The 21,185-nt window shown below is 44.3% G+C and overlaps 1 protein-coding gene across 1 annotated transcript; it reads left to right on the forward strand.

Annotated features, from left to right (window-relative positions):
- Positions 1 to 9,711: 9,711 nt before the first annotated feature.
- On the forward strand, positions 9,712 to 19,159 carry LOC135377840 (ubiquitin-conjugating enzyme E2 C-like). Its single transcript, XM_064610548.1, has 5 exons — positions 9,712 to 9,936; positions 10,268 to 10,295; positions 12,386 to 12,472; positions 12,579 to 12,783; positions 18,256 to 19,159. The coding sequence occupies exons 1-5, from the start codon at positions 9,836 to 9,838 to the stop codon at positions 18,375 to 18,377; spliced, it is 543 nt and encodes a 180-aa protein (XP_064466618.1). The 5' UTR covers positions 9,712 to 9,835; the 3' UTR covers positions 18,378 to 19,159.
- Positions 19,160 to 21,185: the final 2,026 nt, after the last annotated feature.

The following is a 21,185-nucleotide window of genomic DNA, read 5'->3' on the forward strand; positions in this document are numbered from 1 at the left end:
GAAGTGTACCTCCTGCGCAAATCAAGCAAATTAAAAGGATTTATTTGGAATGCAGCACGGCAGAGTTATAACAGATATACAATTGGTCGACTACTCTGGAAGACAATAGCGGTACCTGCTGTCACATATGCAAATGACGTATTGACCCTGACCCAAAGTTTCTGGAAATCTGCCGAGAGACACCAACTGGAGCTGGGAAGATGGTGTCTCGGAGGGAATGGGATTACAGCAAACTCTGCAGTAACTGGAGAAATGGGCTGGTCCACGTATGCCCACAGAGAGGCCAGGTCCAAGCTCCAGTACCTTGGAAGGCTGGCTTTCCTGCCGAAACAAAACTATGCCTCAAGACTGTACAGATATATTCGATACAAGAAAGTGAAAACTAATTGGATAAAGAAAATCACGGCCCTTGACTCAAAATTCAGCAAAGACACAGCACGGCACCTAGCCAAGACAGTTAGGGACTGAGACAAAACAATCAAAACGGAAGTTGCCAAGACAGACCTAGATATATGGAGGCAAAACATGGGGCAACGTCCAAGCCTTCACATGTATATGTCATTTAAAGAAACACCGTGCACCGTCCAACATTATAGAGGTGATGAAGGCAGCGCCCTGCTGTTCCAAGCAAGAACAGGGTCCCTCTTGACCCAGAAGAGGAGGCAAGACCTTTTCGACGAACCGGACACCAAATGCACAGTTTGTGGCGCCCATTTGGAAGATGTTGAGCACGTCGTCGTATCGTGTCCAGGATTACCCGGTGGCGCAAGAAGTTGCGACCTATCCCAGGCTCTCGGTTTTACCGTGCAAAGAAAGACAGCCGGGCGGAATAAAGACAAGGCAGAAAGAGAAACAGGCCCACAAACCGCGACTACTGACGTGAACCACAGCGCAGAGCATGAAGATTTTGAAAGAGCGGAAGTGGAAGCCACCAAGCGCCGCCTGGTGACATGGAGGAGACGCAAAGGAGGACGAGCGGGTGGACGAGGAGGTGACAAGGAGGACGAGCGGAGCGGTGCGGGAGCGCGCAGTTTTGAAGTCTCCGTCAGGTCAGTAATTTTCTCGTTCTCCCAGTAAGTGACATTAGCTTAACATAATGGGGAAAAAGAAGAATCAGGATCAATTGGACAAATTGATTCAATGTGACCAGTGCTTCCGCTGGATGTTCGTCGATGAAACGCGCTTCGCTACGTTCGACGAAGCACAGCACTCACAAGAACCATTCGAATGTGGATTATGTGAGAGATTCGCTACTCTCGAGAGCTCCATAAAAGCCCAAACAGCTGAAGCCAGGCAAGCTAAAGAAGATATAAAGACGTTAGAAGAGAAGGTCAAGAGCCTCGCAGATCAGAACCAACATCAACTCGAAGTGATCGAAAAGCTGACATTAAAGATCAACGAAGTAGATGACGAAAATGCCAGACTCCAGAGAGCCCTCCAAACGGTAGAAGAAATAACAGGAGACAGTTCGACAATATGCACATCAAATATGCAAAACAGAGACAGCGACATACTAGAAAATGGCGAAACGCGAGTAAACTACGCTCAGAAGGTAAAAACAGGTCAGGAAGCCGCGCAACGGACTAAGCCCCTAAAAGAACGAGGTCGCGTTCCCTTGTACGAGGCCTCCCCAATAAAGGACGCTGGGGAACAAAGAGGAGTAGACAGACAAGGAAGTAAAAGCGATAACCAAAGCCAGAATGTCGGAGAGAATCGTCCCCCTAAACTTGGACATGAACAGCGAGTGTGGCTCATCGGAGATTCCAATGTGAACAGATTAAAGAAGCCGCTACTACAAACCCTCCGCGGCGACAAGCGCGTCACAGTTAGTGGCCTCCCAGGCGCGACGGCACACGACATAATTAACGAGATTAAAAAGTCCCCAAGTGAAGATGAAGAACGGCTTACCATCATAATGGCAGGACTCAATGATATACTAAGCGGTAAAGAGCCCAGCGATGTTGTATCCACGATAATGGAGTTTGTTAGCCAACAGAGCAATGACTCGAGGAGTGAAGTTTTTGGTATCTGCTCCATTCCCTTCGTCAAAGACAGAGGGCAGGAACTCCGAGACAACATCAGGGAAGTCAACGTCCAACTAAGAGCAGCGTGCCACAGTTCTTCATCTGTTATTTTTCTAAACAGCTACCATGCTCTACGCGGGGTAAGAGACTCCGGCATGGTAGACATACACTTTTCCCCCGAGGGAAGTGATAGAGTGGCCGAACGTATTGCCATGAAAATGATGACTTTTTTAAAGATCGATCCAGTCGTCGAAAGGAGACACCAGCCTCCCTACTACCCCAGATTCCAAAGACCCGGATCACAACCGTTCTTCCCCTGGTCCCGCCACTCATACCCTCACAACCCGACATACGTGAAATGGAACCGCACACAGAACCCTGCGATGGGCTTGAACCCGCACCGACCCTATCGCCCCCGATACTAACAGAAACCCTGCACAACCAACCGCACTACAGTGACCAGCACCCGACCCCTTGGAATCCAAACGACAAATCAACCGAGGAACATCGTGCAATTCCACGTTACCAACAAGCAGCTGATAGCCCACCACAACACTCCATACAACCTGTACAACGGAGACATTCCCGAAGAAGAAACCAACGAAGGCAAAGATACGACAACTGCGAAGACCTAATTGTCGCCAGTTTAAATCTACAGGGAGGCACGAAAATGAAATGGGAGGAGCTCCAAAGAAACGGGATAGAGGAGAACATCCATGTATATGCGCTCACAGAAACTCACCTTCAGAACCAAGAACAGCCACTCCTGAATACAGGCTGGCAATGGATTGGTACAAATCGGAAAACCGGAATAAAAAAAGGAGGCGGTGTTGGATTCGTGTATCAATCCCAGTATGTAAATGCAAAATTGGTAAAAGAATGCGAAGAGCATATGTGGTCAGTATTCGAAACACAAAAAGGAACGGAAGTGGCGGTATGTGTCGCGTACATGGCAACAGGCACCAGCAGCGACACTAGACACTGGAACAACACGATCTACGACTGCATACAGCAGGATCTAAACGAACTCAACAACCAGAAACTCCGCATAATCATAACCGGCGACTTCAACTGCCACTGCATGGAATTAGATGGGCGCGAGACAGCAGACAAACTACGCACTCTTGCAGAAAACAACAGGCTAAGAATATTAAATCTGGAACCGACTTGCGAGGGGAAAACTACATGGATCAGAGGAACGCAAAAATCAGCTATCGACTATTTCCTGGTAAACGAGACCTTCAGCAAGACCAATGATAACTTGAAGCTCGTTATAGACGAAGAAGGAAGGCTTAACTGCGACAGCGACCACAATCTCCTCAAATTATCAGTCACGGTAACTCACCCGGCCTCTCGAAGACAAACCAGATCACGCCAGCGGCATCGCGACAAAAAGAATAGACAGCGTTGGAAAACACAGGACGTGAACAAACTGCAAGACTTTGCCGAGACCCTCGAGAACGACCTGTCTAACACACCATCTGTTGACTATGATCAGCTCATCCGACAAATAGAAAATGCAGCGATGAAGTCGGTCGGGAAAACATCAAAGAAAAGGTCGACTAGAAGAAGGAATCAGCCTTGGTTCGACGATGAGCTGAGAGCCGCAGTAGACCACCGAAAGCAGCTAAATAGAGCAAAAAGGAAAGCCATAAAGTTAAAGGAGGATTACTCAGAACAAGATCGACTGTACCAAGAACAGAAAGCAATAGTAAGTGTTATGGTAACCGACAAAATTCGGGTCTTCCACGAAAAAATCACTAGTGACATCAAGGAAAAAGGCAAGAGAGGCGGGGCAGCTCTCTGGAGATACATCAGGAACCTTCAGCAACACGAAAACAGCTCACCAGTGTACGCCTTCTATAACGAGAACGAACAACTGCTTTCTTCAGCCACAGATATAGAACGATTCTTAACTACGTACTTCACTAACCAGCAAGGGGAACTTCAAAGAAGAAGTGTCATCCCAAAGCCAACCGAAAGCGCGCCAAACTCTAACAGAGCAGACATCATGGAATACTTTACTGTAGCAGAAGTGGAAAGGGGGATCCGTGGGCTCACATCGGGAAAGGCAGCGGGCCCGGACAACCTGCCCAACGAATTTATCAAAGCAATGAAACCGCAGGCACTCCAGGCATTAACACATTGCTTCAATGATATACTATATACTAAAGTAATACCCGATGACTGGAAACGAGCAGACATTCAACTGTTGCACAAGGGCAAAGGCAAACCAAAGGAAGAGATCAGCTCGTACCGCCCAATAGCCCTGCAAAGTAATATATATAAGCTTTTCGCCGCACTACTAGCAAAGAGATTACAATTTGAATGCGATACAAAGCTATCTGATCTGCAAAATGGTTTCCGTAAGAATAGAAGATCTAGCGACAACATCTTCATCATCACCCAGCTCATAGAACTGTCAGAAGCCGAAAACAAAGACCTCTACTTGGGCTTTTTAGACCTGGAGAAAGCCTACGACGCCGTCCCACACCACGCCCTAATAACAAAAATGCACTGCATGGAAATCTCGACGAACACAACAGAAATGATCCAGGCAATCTATACAGGATGTACCAGCAAATACTATATCGGAGACTTCAAGTCGGGAGAAGTTAGACTAGAGGTCGGCCTTAGGGAGCCTCCATGGGTTGCTGCGGCTTCTCCGCTTTTCAGGGAGGAGACACCCTTTAACCATGCCAACGCCGCCTTTCCTCCTCGCCCTCGCGCGGAGCGCGCATTTTGACTCCCAACTTGCTACGCGCTGCCCATTGCCGGCTGTGCATTTTGCGCGTTCGAGCGGCCATCCGGCACATGTACACGCAAGTGATTGCATTTCTTCTGTATTTTAGCGTCATTGTATGTTTTGGGAACGAATATCGCAACTCATCCCTCCGGAATTTTAAATCCAGCGTGGAACAGAACGTGTCAGAACAGCCTCTATTTCTACTGAAATCGGTCGTTCCACGAGTCATATCCTCGTGTAATACCAGCGTTCCGTCCCATTTTTTCTGCGTGTACCACGTTCGGGTCACAGTTCTTTTGCATTGCACTTTACGCATGAATATGCTCCTTCTTTCTTTTCTCTAATGCTCAGTTCATCTCCGTATTGTTGGTATGAGGTCGTTGGTCTGTCGGCTCAAGAGCTAGGTCACGAACCAGCTCGCTCTTGTTTGAGTAGTTCCTATTTGATTGAGCAAATACATTCGGTTGGTGGACGAAGAGCAGCGTGCGTGGAGATCTGCAATGCGCATTACTCGCATGATATACGTCGTGCAGCAAAATTCCATGGTGCTGTGTGCCCAAGTGTGCCAATCACTCTCGGAAACGTGCGCGTTTGTATCGCTTCCCAGCATCAAAAAAGCGGAAAGAGGTTTGGCTCGCGCAAGTAAAGAGAGCAGAATGGGAACCAACAAGGAGCTCGTACGTGTGCGAGGTAAGCAAGCACCTTTGCAGCGTGCGGTGTGTACGGTGTATTCTGGTTGCTCAGTGGTTATTTACGTTAAATTAAATTAAATTAAATTACGTTAAATCTCCGGAAAGCCACAACAAGCTCATGGAGCTTCGTGAACACGTACCATGTGCAATGAATCTTCGGTATATTTCGGGCAGCGTGCAGCGTACAATGTGAAGAGGCATTCAGTGCGATATCTGCTTCGAAACGCATTTATGCGATGCAGTCACCTTTCAAGACTGTGTCGACTTTTATTCATAATAACGTGGACAATAATCTTCCGGCTTGTGACCCAACACAAAGAAGAACTATATCATGTGATCGTGGACAAATTTGTACAACTGCGATTGAGGGTGCACTGGCGACAGGAGCATGTCGCTAAAACAACGTCGTTTTCAAGTAAAACGGCACCAGTGCGACCTACGTTTGCATTTTTTTCTTTCTATTTCTATTCTATCCTATTCAAATGAGATGCTGTAATAAAATCTGCTTGCAATTAACATATTTTTGTTGTCTATACACATTCCCATGCTTACTATTGTAAATCGTTGGTCGAGACACGACTGCGTGTGCAGGTGCAGTGATGTGTTTAGACAAACGTTACAAAGCATTAACAACATATTTTACAACCCATGGCCAGCTCTACTAGTATATATGACAGTTTTGCATTGCCACTATCCCTCATTCCGCTTTTACCCTCTTCCTGTCGCGAAAAATCGAGAAAAACGCAAACCCACCGCTGACGCCCAATGCGATGTGGGAGTCAAGATGGCGGCGCTCGTAGCAGACGACGGAGTTGTCGCCTCCCTGAAAAGGGGACGCACATGGAGGCTCCCTAGTCGGCCTACGACAAGGCTGCCCCCTGTCCCCAACATTATTTAATATTTTTCATTAACGACCTCCTCTTCGAGTTGGACTCTACCAAGAAAGGGATGTACCTACACTCCCAAAAAACAGACGGAAGCAGAGAGAGCACGTGCGTAACGACCCTAGCCTTCGCGGACGACATCATCCTGATTACGAACACCGCAGAAGATATGCAGGACCTTCTAAGCCTGTGCTCGAATATGGGAAACGCCGAAGGCATTCGCTTTAGCCAAGAGAAATCAAAAATAATGAAATTCGCTGCATCACCTACCGTGCCAACATTTCACCTCCAAAATTTCGAGCTGGAGTCCACCGATTCGTACACCTACCTAGGTGTAACGATAGAAAACAGAAGGGACTACTTACACCAACACGAGCTAAACATCATCCGCAAAATCAACCAAAAGAAAGGCCAAATTTGGCATCTATCGCGTCACTCCTACCAACCATACGAGGTCGGCAAACTACTATGGAAGACCATTGCCGTGCCGGCGGCCACGTATGCCAACGATGTCGTCTGCTTCACCTACGATACAATGAAACAACTGGAACGACAACAACGAGAGATTGGGAGGTGGATTCTCCATGGCTCCTTTGCTACACCAAATCCGGCCATCCAGGGAGAGTTAGGCTGGTCAACGTATTTGTTCCGGGAAGCACGATCGAAGAGCCGATACCTAGGTAGGCTAGTCCACAGGCCCAATGACACACTTATAACAAGAATATTTCGCTACCTCCGGTACACGAACGTCCGCACTAATTGGATAAAAAGGATCAATCACATTGACCGCATCTACAGCAAAGACACCAACAGGCATCTGACCAAAAACGAATACGAATGGAACAAAAAAATAAAAAGGGAAATGAACCTCATAGAAGAAGACATATGGCACTCAACTGTAACAAAAAAGAAGAGTATGAGCAAGTACGCGGCAAACAAGCTGGCACCAGCCCCAGAGAAATTCTACAAAGGAGACAGAGCCAGTGGACTACTATTTCAGGCCCGAACGGGTTCACTACTAACGAGGAAGAGGCTTTCCGAACTTTTTGGAAAGGATCCCCCGATATGCATCCTATGCGATACGGGAGAAGAAGAGGATATCGAACATATCTTGCTAAGATGCCCGGCACTCCATACGACCACCTCTTCGAAACCGACCGCGCCCCTCCTCGGCTTCCACCCAACCAGCGAGGAGATCATCCTGAAAACGAAACGCCTTCTACTGACTTGGGAGAAAGCCACACAACAGAAAACGAGAAACAGTAACCCTACATCAACCAACTCGAAGAACGTTACCGCATCAACTAGTACAGCGCCCACATCAGATCCAGATTCCGAAACCGAAACCATGACGAAAGCGAAAGCATGAAGACCTGAAGCCCATGCCTTCGCCGGCAGCCAAGTCAAGCACATCAGAATCAACCAACGAACACTGGAAACCCGAAAACCAGCGACATCTCCCGAACGACCCCGTCGTTCAACCCCCCCCCCCCCCCTTCTAGACATTTTTTTGTCTAGTCTCTCGCTTGTGGTGCCCTATATATTAGGATACCTGCCCTGCTACAAAAGGGATGAAGCGAGCCTGAACCTGAACCTGAACGCAAACCGTGAAGAAGCAACGAACATTTTAAACTAGACTTTTCTTTCTGTTATCCCGTGTGTATTTTATGAGTGTATTTTTAGTGTATTTTATTTAGTCCCAGAGGCTATGGCGAACCTTCTACCAGAAGTCGAGCATAGCCCACCCTGACTCAAAAGGGATAGGACATGGCTACTACTACTGCTACTACTACTACTACTACAAATTCCGTCATAATGACGTCACCTGGTACGTCACCATTACGTATAGCGCGGGGCGGGCGCTCGCGCTGCGCGTGCGTTCCATCGCGATGTCGAGCCGCGGAATGTCAGAACCGCTGTTGAAAGCAAATCCAAGACCAAAAACTCAAGCAATTTGTAAACAGAGAAGAATCAACACTAGCGACATGCGTGCAACAAAGGACACAGGAGACCGGGTGGGGGCTTGCTTTGTTTTATCACAGGTAAATTGGCCATGCCGTTGTAAACAGTATAAATACCCACATGAGACAATTTATGTTCTGAGGCTGGAACACAGTGACTTTTCAGTGACTTCCACCTTTCATCATAAATACCCACGACAGAATAATGTGCAAAATAACCAGTACGACAGTCCATGTACTGAATAAGCACGAAAGGATAATTTACAAATTCCAGCAAACACAGGTGGGGCCCAGGACCTTAATGTCCAATGCATGCTGCTATAGCAGCCCGTAACGTTGGAATAATTTGTCCGACAGATATTGCTAGCCGATCAGCCGAGGCCAAACAGCAGGGATCAACTGAGAAAACATGCCGAACTGTTGAAACCGCGCTCTGGAGCAAAACAATAACGGTTCATACCGGTTTTAACCGGTTCCGCTTCTGGTGGGCATATTCATTCCCAGAAAAAAATCAATGTTGCTAAATGTAAACCCGTCTATTCCGCATCCATGGTATATAATATTAATAGGCACCTGTGAAATTTTGGGCTGCGGGTATACCGGCGGGTATGCGGATAGGCGTCGGGGTGTGCGGGTGCGGATGTGGGTAAAGTCAATGACATTGCTGCGGGTGCAGGTTGTGCCCCCGCGGTTGCGGTGGGGTTGCGGGTACGAATTTTCATACCCGCACTCATCTCTATTTATACATAGAGGTCAGTGGGCATACACGGCACTGAGGAAGATGAGAGCGGAGCGCCACGTAGGGACCGCTCCAGAAAGCTGAAGCTCCAAAGAACTGCTAGAGTGTACTAGAAGACTAGAAAGGTGTTCTAGTACACTCTAGAACTGCTTTGAATTTTTGGCTAGTTTTGGCGGATTACTACGAGGAAATGCTATAGTTAACCATGATAGTAAGTGCTGGAATTGCTGAAGTATAATGAAAGTTTGCAGGAGCGAAACGAGAATTCAGAAGGTGTGCTGGATTGTCTTGATTGGCTTGGCTCAAACAATGTGAAGCTAGGTGAAGTGCACCATCTATATGTCACGATACTATCATACTATCGATAGCCCGAAAAAACTATCGCGATAGTATCGAAATCGATAGTTGAACAATTGATAGTCAAAAACTATCGATTATCGCGCCCTAGCCCCCCGCTACTATGCCATACCGCTACTACCAAAACGAAAATGACGTGTCACGAACGGAACAAAGACATTTTTGTTTAATTACTAGAGCAAAAAGTATGAATAAACATATCTTCGTTGTACTTTGGTCAAGTAAAAGGGAAATTACTTTATATTACTCGCTTATTTGAAAAATATTTATCATTGACGCAGGAGTCGCTAGTCGCCACTAGCGCTAGCAGTGCAGTCAGTGCAGTGCTAGCAGTTGGGTCGTTGGATCAGTGATTGGCTCTCCGGTGCAGTCGTTATTTTTTGAACCGAGCGTGGTTTGGCAGGCACTCGGCTGTGTGGTCGCTCTTGGAAGATGGCTTCACAGAATATCGATCCATTGTCTGTGGGGAGTAATTCTAAAAGCAGTGATGAACAACGGAAGATTGATTCTGGACGACACTCAGTAGCCAAACGGTACTGTTTGATACTATTGTTGTGTAGTAGACTTCAGCTAACCCCTAAGCCTAATCAACAGACTGGCCACTGTTGACTAACAAGCTATGATTGAGTTTAGCTTGTTTGTTGTAAGATAACACATGGGCAATTAGAATTCCAATTTAATCGCCAGTTTAGTAGGGCTTGGTGTCTAGTGAAGCAGAGCGGCACGAAATTTGTTCAAGACGTACCTATCGATTGGAACTGCAACTAATCCAAATACAGGAATGTAACTACAAAAATGCGACAACTCCTCCACAATATATCTAAAACCCGCACATTAATATGAGGTATGCTTTTTATGTTACAGGCTGCAGCAAGAATTGATGACTTTGATGGTGAGTACGTTGTGTTCGGTGCAGAGCCATTTCCTCCTTTTCTTTCCACTACTCTACACGAATTGAGCTACACATGACAAACATGATTTTACTAGACAGCGTTTGCCGTTTCCTTCACATGACAGGGAATGCACGTTATGTAAACTGCGAAATTCAGACTTTTGAGTGGAAGGGTGTCGTGTTAGGTCTCTCCAGGATTTTACCTGTCATTATATGTATGTTCATTACATGTGTCTGTTTTAGGTGCTGAAACTTAGTTAAACAAATTTGATAGTGAATGGGATGGGGCACATCTCTTCAAGCTCAAGTTTATTTTCTTTACACAGATACAAGTTGCACATGCCATTTTATGGAGTGGTCCAATAGTTAAAAACTATGAATCTTCTTAAGGAATGATTCATAATATATTCTGGATCATATTGGCAGGCGAGGCACATAATTTTCTTGCATTGGATAAGATTCTGGAAAAGTTTTTAAGTGAAATTTTGCATGTTCTAGCGATAGTGTTCACATCAGCTGCACATTGCAATATTGGTGCTGCAATTCTAGTTTTGTGCTTTCTAAGTATCGGTGTGTTTGCTCTTGTTACTCATTTTAAATGTGAATGTATACCTCTTTGAAAAGTGCCGTCTAGCTGCATGTGCTTACGTTGGAGATTAGGTGAGAAACGAGACAAGGGGTAGGGTGCAGGTAAGCTGGTGTAAATCAGTGAAGAAGACAGAGAGACACAGACCCAGAAAGACTATACACAGAAGTTCTTAGACACAGCAATGATTTATTTGGTTCATCTCAACTTATATCGCTAAAAACCTTCGAAGGGGGGCATGACTGAGAAATGACGCGCTGCCTATGACGTTGCCCCTGCTGGCGATTTCCAGTGATCCCCGAAACAACCTTCGGTGGCTGTAGCGTTCCCACGTAAGTACAGAGGTGCCCCCCAAAACGAGGCTGGCAGCCTTGACATTCCCATAGGTGGCATTGTGTGTATCGTCTTTCTGTGTTTGTGTCTCTGTATTCTTCATGGATTAGGTGAGAAAGCCTGAAGTGAAATGACATCTATGTTTCATTCATGGTTTGTTGTATTCACATAATCAGTTATGCTCACCTGCTGCATCTGAAGCAGATGTGCTCTAGGCTATTTACGCAATGACCTAACATATAGAGTTTATTCACTGATGTCACCCTGCTAGCTTCAAAAGGGCGAGACCGGCACCATTCTGTAGATCCGATGAAGTTTGGCCGTTTGTTTGCTGCCATGTGCTATTCAGAATACTATTAATGTTGAAACCATGGAACTTTCTAGGATGAGGCACAAATATTGACACTGTACAAGAAAGGTGAATACAATAAGGGTGAAGGTCTGGACGGTCGTGCCTCAGGACATTGTGGCGGAAAATCTGCTGGCAACTGTATGCTTACCTATGAATGATGCTGTGTGAATAAACCCTATATATTTGAACAAAGTCCTACTGTTATGGAACATGAAGTAACACTTGCGATGTGGGGTAGTTGGTAGCGGTACATCATAAAAGCTGCACAAGAGACGAAAAAAACAAGTGTCCTGCGAAGTTCTCTCGTGTTTTCGTCTCTTGTGCTGCTTTTATGATGGAACGTGAAGCTTATTAAGGCAATTATTAAATGCTGTAAGCAGATTGGATACGGCTGCATACTGTATTCTCTGCATTTCTCTGCATGCCACATTTTATGGGCCATGTCTCTGGGTTTATCAATGTTCATCTTTGCCTGGAAAAAATTGGAAGCATGCCACCAAATGTGCGGTTTTGTGGCATGCTGGTCTTCCTCACCTTAAGTGGTATTCTGGGTAATGCGGGGGAATTCTATACATCATGCACATTTTGAAATGTGTAGGACGTGACAACGAGTCACTTGGGGTATTTCAGAGTTATGTTATACCTGCCTTACTCTCGCGTCGTAAAATTGCAAGATTGTATAAACATGACTTATTGTCTTTTATGGTACACAAAAATGAAGAACATAAGCGCAGGCATTCCAAGCACCATTGAAAACTCAGTCTTCATACCCTCACACTCAACTGCTTATGTACATCTTATGAACTTTTCCTCAAATAGATGTCTGGAGACAAGAGCATCTCTGCATTTCCAGATGGAGATAACCTATTCCGTTGGATTGGTACAATCCAGGGACCAACGGGAACAGTAAGATTGTTTTCTTGTGTTATGCAACTGTGGCACAAAGTGTGTGGGATTTTTAGTGAAATGCTTTTGTGCTCCCAAAATTTTTACAGTCATCATGATTTTGCAGGTCTACGAGAACTTAAAGTACCGACTCACCCTTGATTTTCCGAGCACCTACCCATATGCATCTCCTCAGGTTCGCTTTGACACACCTTGCTTCCATCCCAATGTAGATAGCCAGGGCAATATCTGCCTTGACATTCTCAAAGAGAAGTGGACAGCACTTCTGGATGTTCGCACCATTCTCATTTCCATACAGTCACTTCTTGGAGGTGAGCCTCTGGACTTCTATGTAAACAAATATTCTTTGTACCCCCTAAGCAAATGAAAAAAACATGGCTACATCACATTTTATCATGGTGTGGCTACACACGTCTACTTGTTATAGGTATGCCATTCGAGCCTGACTTTGTCTTCTTTATCAGACATCTGAGGGTAACATTGCCTTCCAAAATTTCAATACAGTCGAACCTCGATATAACGAAATTCACGGGGAACACTATTTCTTTCATTGTGCTGAATATTTCGTTGTATCGAGCTTGACGAAATATGGCAGCCAGTTGTGGCAGGGAATACAAATTATTTCGCTGTATGCCATATGTTTAGACTGTAACAAGCGTATCTCAAGTAGAGAGATTTACTTATTTCTACTCGCATAAAGAAAAAAGTCTCGTAAAGCGACTGTGTCTGCTCCCAATCACTCCCGTGATGAAATAATAATAATAAAAGGTAATAATAATTATTATTGCTATGACGACACTAAATGTGATGTATGAAGCATACCTTCTGCTCAGAAACTGGCAGGCACATTTATGTGCAAATAATTGTAGTAAAAGGTGTGTACTTTGAATGAGATGGTAAAAACATTAGAAACAAAAATAATAATTTTATGCCTCCTTCCACAGCAAAATCTATATCACTCACTATTAAACATGTGTCACTGGGTGCCAAAGTTTCAATTATAGCACTTGCAAGTTCTGTAGAGAAAGCTTAAAGGGGCACTAACGTGATTGTCTAAATTTGTCTAAAAAACTGCACAGAGTGAAAGCAGGGGTTTCACTCTACCTATACAGGGTGTCCCAGAAAACGTGTAATTGAATTATATATATATATATAAAAACTATGCCACCTAGAACCATGCAGTCAATGGCATATGTTTTTACTAGGTTTTTGCCACATCCTGATGTGAATGCCATCTAACTTGAGTTTTATTATGTCAGTTTTTACGAACTGAACATGAAATTTTGCCAAGTAAGGGTCGCTTTTGAAGCGTGTGTCGAATTTACTCAACTTCATGATAATTGACACGGATACCGAGGAGCTATTCAATCGTGAAAAAAATAGCCGAACATCATGCTTTTCGGAGCGCCCAGAGCACAGTGCTGGACGAGTATTTGTGCGCCTTCGTTGTCAGCCCAGCGAAAGGAGGTTCCTATGCTCGGCCTACGCAAGGGTAGTAGAGATATGGCTTGTCGCATCTGGCTTTCGCTGGCATCATGCTTTCCCTCTCCCAATTTCAATAACTGTCACTTTTCTACTATAGCTGTGTGGGTTGGGTTTGCAACCTCCTTTCGTCGTTCTGCACGAAGGTGCTCAAAAAGTCGTCGAGCGCTATGCTCTGGAGGCTCCGAAAAGCATGATGTTCAGGTATTTTTTCTGATGCGATAGCTCCTCAATGAACCTGTCATTTATCATGAACTTGAGTAAATTCGACACCCCCATCAACATTGGTGGGGTAAAAAAGCGACCTTTACTTGGTAAATTTTTGAATTTAGTTTGTAAAAATTGACATACTAAAACTTAAGTTAGATGGCATTCACATCGGGAGGTTGCAAAAACCTCGTAAGAACAAATGCCGTTCACCACGTGATTCTAGGTGGCGTAGTTTTTTAATTATAATTCAATGGCACGGTTTCTGGGACACTCTGTATATGTGGAAGACTTTGTGTAACCCAAGCGCTTTCACTATTTAAAAAGCTGGTCAAAGAGCGAAATAAGCGCGACTCTCCCTTTCATCTAATGCATCAGCAAACGTCACTCTTATACAGCAAACTGGGCAGACTCATCCCCGAATCACGCTTTGCGTCGTCAGCCAATCCTGGGCTCCCACAAGATCAGCCGCGGGGGAGAACTCTGAAACGTAGCGCTACTGTCACAACCTGCCAAGCCTGTTTGCTGTCACATTGGTCTGGCTCAGCGGCTGCGGGGAGAGAATAAATGCGGCTTATAAAGTAATCTCATTTCTGTTGGTGAAGGCAACTGGAAAAGATGTACAAATAATACATTGTGGAAGGACATTCCTCTGTGAGTGGAGTCTATAGTGGCTCTGAAAACAACACTTATTCAAAAATGCAGCAACATGAGTGGTGAACCGTACGACTCGTGAAGATGACGTCAACCCTATTGCTGCGAGAACTTCGAGGGTGGAGCAAGTTCAAGAAATAGTGCGCAACTCGTTTTGGAATTACTACGCTACAATGTCGTTCTCGAAATTCATAATTTAGGAAAAGATGTTATTCCACCTGATACATCACTGCTCTTATATTAGTTTAGTGCCCCTTTAAAGTGTGAGTGCATGCATGACAGATGCTGAAACTGCTCAAACTACGATCCTTCTGTTTTCTCACCTTGAGACATAAACTGAAACCTAAGCGAAGGTAGCTGGTTTTTATTGTTGCATACCACATGTCCTGACACGTGGAATACTCTCATTTTATTGCTGTTTTGAGGTGAAAGTACGCCAGACAGGTAGATTTATAGGTTACGACTTTCTGCCAATCTCCTTTTGAGATAGTTATGCCCTTAGTGCTGTGATAAGCCAAGGATGGGTTTGTCGAAAGACAACCAGTCTTATTATCTTTTTCAATTAAAACAGGAACAAATAAATTATGTTTAATTCCTTTCTAAGGTAAAATAAGCCTAATTCGCAATGATGCTTAAAGTCCATCTGGGCCATTCCATGCCAAATGTTCCAGAGGTGCTGCTCGACCCCCCTAGAATTTTATGTGAATTTTTTTGGTGGTTCCGTATGACTCTGAAAGCAACAAAACATTCATCACTTAAAATGCCGAGACTGGGGGACAAAAAACTACAACACAGACAAGGTCTCAAACATAGCTGAGACCTTGTCTCGGGTTTTTAAGTTATCGATCTATACCACCAGCTCGCTTGCTACCTATCTATTCTCTCGTTACCAAAACATTATTCTTTTCTTACATAATTAAATTTTAGGGGATGCAGAGCCCCTCAAAGCTGTAGTGCTTGGCAAAAATTATGTTGTTCTGAGCAGACACTACAGCCCACGTAAGGCATGGAGCATGTTAAAATGCATCTTATTCGATAGGGGTGAGTTCATTTTACAGCATTTAAGCAATTTTCATCATAACACTCGACGTTTGTGGCATGTACGAATTTTGTAAAGTATGTGTAAGTTTACGATTTTTTTTTTAATATCAAATTCAGAAATTTTCTCTCAATTTTTTGGCTAATATCGTCTAAAAGAAACTCAGTCCCGCAAGTGCACTGTAAGCCGCAAGAAAAAATGGGAAATTTGTGAAAATTCGATAAAATGCACATATTTGACCGAAAAATTTGGTGTGATAGGAATCAAGGTGTCATTCGATGCACAGTCTTCTTAGCAAGATGGAGTAAAAAAAACCTGAGTGGGACTTTTTGTTGAACTCCAACAGTAATTTTTTAATTGAAGGTAGGTAATTTCGCGAACGTGTATGCGTGCTACGGCGCATCGTAGCGCAGGAACAACTCAGCAGATAAGTCACAAAACACTAGATGGAAAGAAAACACTAAGCAGTCGCATTATTGGACAGCAAATGACGATTGCAATACTTGTTTTCCTCCTTCGAGACCCAATGGTTGTGCAGTGAGCGCTCATCATTCTGGCCATCTTGTACCACGATGCTGCAAACTTTTAGCCAGCTCACGGTGCTAATAAATGAGAGCTAAGTAAAGACATGGAGATAGGGCATCCATTCATGCTTTATGGTACAGTATGGTTGCTTTAGGCTGTGGTGGCATCCGTCAGTTGAGTCGTTGACATGAGTAGAGTAATCGGGACAGGAGTAACTAGGACCTACCACGCCTTTTAACCCATCAGTCGCTGTGAGATTGCTGCACAGATTACTTCACATTCCAGTGAACGGGTGATCTCTCATGTTTCTCGATTGGCGAAGCTTAGCAAGCCATTCCTCGTACTTCAACTCTGACTATATTCCTCTGCTTTGTAATCACTAGGCAATGCGTAGGTCACTGCAAGATGATATAATCATCTATCAGGGGATGTGGAATTTTGTGCAAGCTTGTGTAGCAAAATGCGATAGATATGTGTTCACTAACCTAGCTGACCCTGCCTGTGATGGGGTAGTTATGGCTAAATGTTTGGAACGCCAGATTTATGAGCGCTCGCTTCTCAACCGTCGGGTCTCAAAGGAGGAAATCATGTCTTTGCAATCATTATTTGCCATTCAATAATGTGACTGCTTAGTGTTTTGTGACTTATCTGCTGAGTTGTTCTTGCACTACGATGCGCGGCAGCACGCATACACGTTTGCAAAGTTACCTTCAATTAAAAATTTATTATTTGAGTTTGACAAAAAGTACCTTCGAGATTTTTTACTACGTCTTACTAAGAAGGCTGTGCATCGAATGACACCTTGATCATGTTTCTATCCCGACCTCCTCACACAGAGTTTTCCAGTGAAAAATGTGCATTTTGTCAAAAAATTTCCGATTTTTTTGCTGCGTCTTACAGTGCACCTGCGCGAGTGAGTTTTTTTGTGGTTAAAGTACAATACGACCGGTATTCGCTAAAAAAATTCCAGAATTTTCTTAAAATACTCGTACGGTAAACTTGCACAAACTTTGCAAATTTCGTACATGCCACAAGCGTCGAGTGCGATGACGAAAATTGCTTAAATACCGTAAAATGAACTCTCCATTATGGAATAAGACTAGGGGTGTGCCAACCGAATCCGTGAATCCTAGGCAGGGATTCGAGATTGGGGAATTCGAATCCCAGTGCCCAAAACGGCGAATCGAATCTTTCGAATCCACCAACCACGTTTGTTTGTTTCTTTTTCAAATTGGCGCCTCCGAAGTCCACGAAAGCCTCGTTGACCGAGGGGTATTTTCTTGTTTCGTTGTTTACATTGCTCTGGACTGATAGTTCAGGCAGGAACTGTTACATTACAAATTTAAAAGTAGTATGGCTTTGCTTTCGATTGTTGCTTAGTTTTATGGAAATAATTCAGACTCGAGAATTTATGTATTTCTTGTAGTCAATGAACAATATGTTAAATAAATTACGTTTAAGAAGAACTCTCTAATTAAGACGCTTTCTAACATGCTCCGTACCTTACGTGGACTGTAGTATCTGCTCAAAATGACATAGGTTTTCGCCAAGCACTATGGCTTTGAGGGGCTCTGCATCCCATAAAGTTTAATTACGTCAGAAAACAACAATGTTTTGTCACTTTCTGGGTCATAAAGAACCACCAAAAAAATTCACATAAAATTCTGGAGAGTGATCGAGCAGCACCTCTGGATCATTTGGCATATAATGGCCCATCTGGTTTTCACTGTAGTGTTATTTCACTAGCGTTACGTAGTGTCGTTTCACTGGCATCTGTTATTGCAAGAAGACTAGGAAAAATTAGCTTATACAGAGATTTCACAACTTGTGGTTAAAACCTTTCAAGGTGCAAAAGGTTATTTTCTTGTTGTTTCAGAGCCAAACATTGCAAGCCCATTAAATGGCTACGCAGCAGAGATCTGGAACAACCAAGCCTTGTATCAGAAAGTTTTGCTGGAGAAGTATGAGAAGCATGTAAAGAGCAGAGAGCTGAAATAATCTTCTGTGCATGTGTGTATGCGTGGGTATATATATATGTATTCTGAAGTGCTGAAATCACGAAGCCTGTATTCATGAATAGACTTATTTTTCTGGCAGCATTTGACAGTTTCTTTATGCGGGCATTTAACTGTTGCGGAGCAACAAAATACTTTTGTGTATTTTGCTTAGCTTGCAGACGTAATTGAAACAGTTGTAGTGTCCTCAAGCAAGGTTTGTGCTCAACAGTGATGGGGGCTGTGGGTGTGGTGCAAAAGAGTGGTCGTAATACATTCTATTTCCAACATAGTCATTTGACCTAATTTCAGTGCATGTACAGTCTGTCACAATGATGATGACCACAATGGTACAGTGCTGGACAAAAGTTTGCGGAACACACCCCGGCGCATTGCTTCCTCAGAGTGAGACGCTAGCAGCGAATGGTACCATATGGACTTTTAAACAGGTGACTGGGTTACCTAGGCACATGTCTGTCAGTTCGTACGGTCCCATTCGCTGCTAGCATGTCACTCTGAGGAAGGAATGCACTGGAGCATGTTCCGTAAACTTTTGTCCAGCACTGTACATGCTGCATGCTTTGGTGTCTGTTATCGTTCTGATTTCCTGTTGCACTAGTGCTACCCCATAATTCTTCAGGAAAATGTAAAACAGACCCTGTGTGCATGTGTGTGTGCTTGATCTGCTGGAGAAGAGGAAACTCCCTTCAAAGCAGGTGATAAGTGAGCATTGTTTACATGTATACCTACAAATAAAGCTTTATTGAGAACACATACAATAGTGCACTTCATGTATGCTTTAAAATTTATTTTTTCACTTATTTAGTCTATGCATCCGGTAGCCCATTAGAACTGAGCAAAGCGGGTCACCCTCCGGCATTTCAGGAAAACTGATAACTTGGATATGATTTGTAGTATACACACATGAGGGGTGTGCAAGACACTGAAATTTTCCAACTTTGCTGTTATAGCATTACGCAATAGTGCATCACATTTTGTCATATTGAGGACACGGCATGGGGGTGTTTCTCGATGGGGTGCCTTATGGCTAGGGTTCCACGTTTTCGGCTTTAATCGAAAAACATACGCCGGTTAAATTTTCCCTCATTCGGTTTTAATCGAAGAACATCGAATAAATAGGAACATTCCAGGAGCCATGACGGTTAAATTGCTGCCCAGCTTCAGATTCCAACATGCCAAGCAGCCTTTACTTTATTACTCTTCTTTTCTTGGTATTTGCTAGGGTTGGGTGACCTGCGACCACATTGAGTGTTCCAGGGTCAATCCCCTTGTCCCGGATCGGGTGTGCTGGTTGCAATCCCATTCTTCTGCCATTGTAGGTGCCCCACCACGCCTGTGAACCTTTTAGGGACGTGACGTCAAGTAGAATCTCGGTAACCGGCCTTTAGATGTTTAGTGGAGAGGGTGCGACAGTACATACACCTCCACTTTCCACGTACGGCGGTCCTGCCTTTCTGCGGCACCCGAGATGGGAAGAAAAAGGAAGAGGGCCTCGGACTACGTTTGTGGAACTCGAGATTTTATACTCTCAGGCAAGGAAGGTGTTGCCGTATGCAAGTATTGTCGTGTGACCGTTAATGTGGGCTGTGGAAAAGGTGCGGCACGCATATCGGAGCACGTGCAATCGCCGTGCCACGTGAATCTGAAGAATCCTCGTAACGAACAAGGTAAGCAAACGCCTTCCAGTCATTTCTTGCAGCACTTGCAAACAGGAAAACTAGCACTTGTAAACTAGGAAAAACATCGAAAAACTCGATTTTGCGAAAATCAATAAACATCGAAAAACAAACGCCGAATCCGCCAAAAAATAAACATCGAAAACGTGGAACCCTACTTATGGCATGTTCAGCAATATGGGGCAGGCAGCCTTGCTAAAAATGTCAAAGGAATTCAATAACTTGTGTTCTATGTTGTGCTCTTTTTAATTATCATGAACATAGTAGGAGCAGGCAAGCTAGCTGGTGTTGAATTGATATTAACATTGCCTTGAGTTCGAGGGGAAAACACAGGACAAGATGAACAGATAGACTCACGAACCAACAATGAAGCTTTAATACAGAAAGGGCAAGGGAGACAGGGTAAAAAGTGTACACTCCGGCGTCTCGGCGTAGGTGAATATGAGGCGCGTAATACGAACCTCTTAACGGTCGGTGGTAGCATCGATAACTGCACAAGGGAACGTGTGTGATTGCAAAGAATGGAAAGGTATTCCAAAGCAGTACAGATTGCAAAAAGGACGATAAAAAGTAAAAATATTGGTAACAGTAAAATATATGAAAATATAAATATACAAGCAAAACTCAGAAGTGAATAAGGTACGGAATGAAATGTGTTTGAGTCTCTCCCATGGAATTAGTCAAGATTAAAGAAGTTATCCGGGGCTAACGGGTCTAAGGAGAGTGACCAAGCCTTCTGGGATGACAATGCTAGGTTGGCTCACACATCCTTTAGTAGTTGCTATTAGAGAGGATTCTAGTAGAGTGCGGGACAGCTTGTCATTGCAGGAGATTAAACAGTTGGTTCCGGGAAGGTCTGCCGAGCAACCGGAACAGCCCTCCAGATGTTTAAAAGTTCAGAAGTACTTGATTTGTTTTTGACATTATTAGCATGTTCCCGAAGTTTATCGTTCAGGCAACGGCCACTCTGGCCAATGTAGGAACCCCCCACACCGAAGGGGTATACGGTACACGCACGACTTTTTGCAGTCTACAAACGTTTTTGTGTGGGATGTGGTGCATCGCTGGTGTTGACCAGATTTCATGAAGGGTGTTAGGGTGGACAGCTTGTTGTG

Source organism: Ornithodoros turicata, chromosome 1 (genome assembly GCF_037126465.1).
Source record: "Ornithodoros turicata isolate Travis chromosome 1, ASM3712646v1, whole genome shotgun sequence".
Classification (NCBI taxonomy): Eukaryota; Metazoa; Arthropoda; class Arachnida; order Ixodida; family Argasidae; genus Ornithodoros; species Ornithodoros turicata.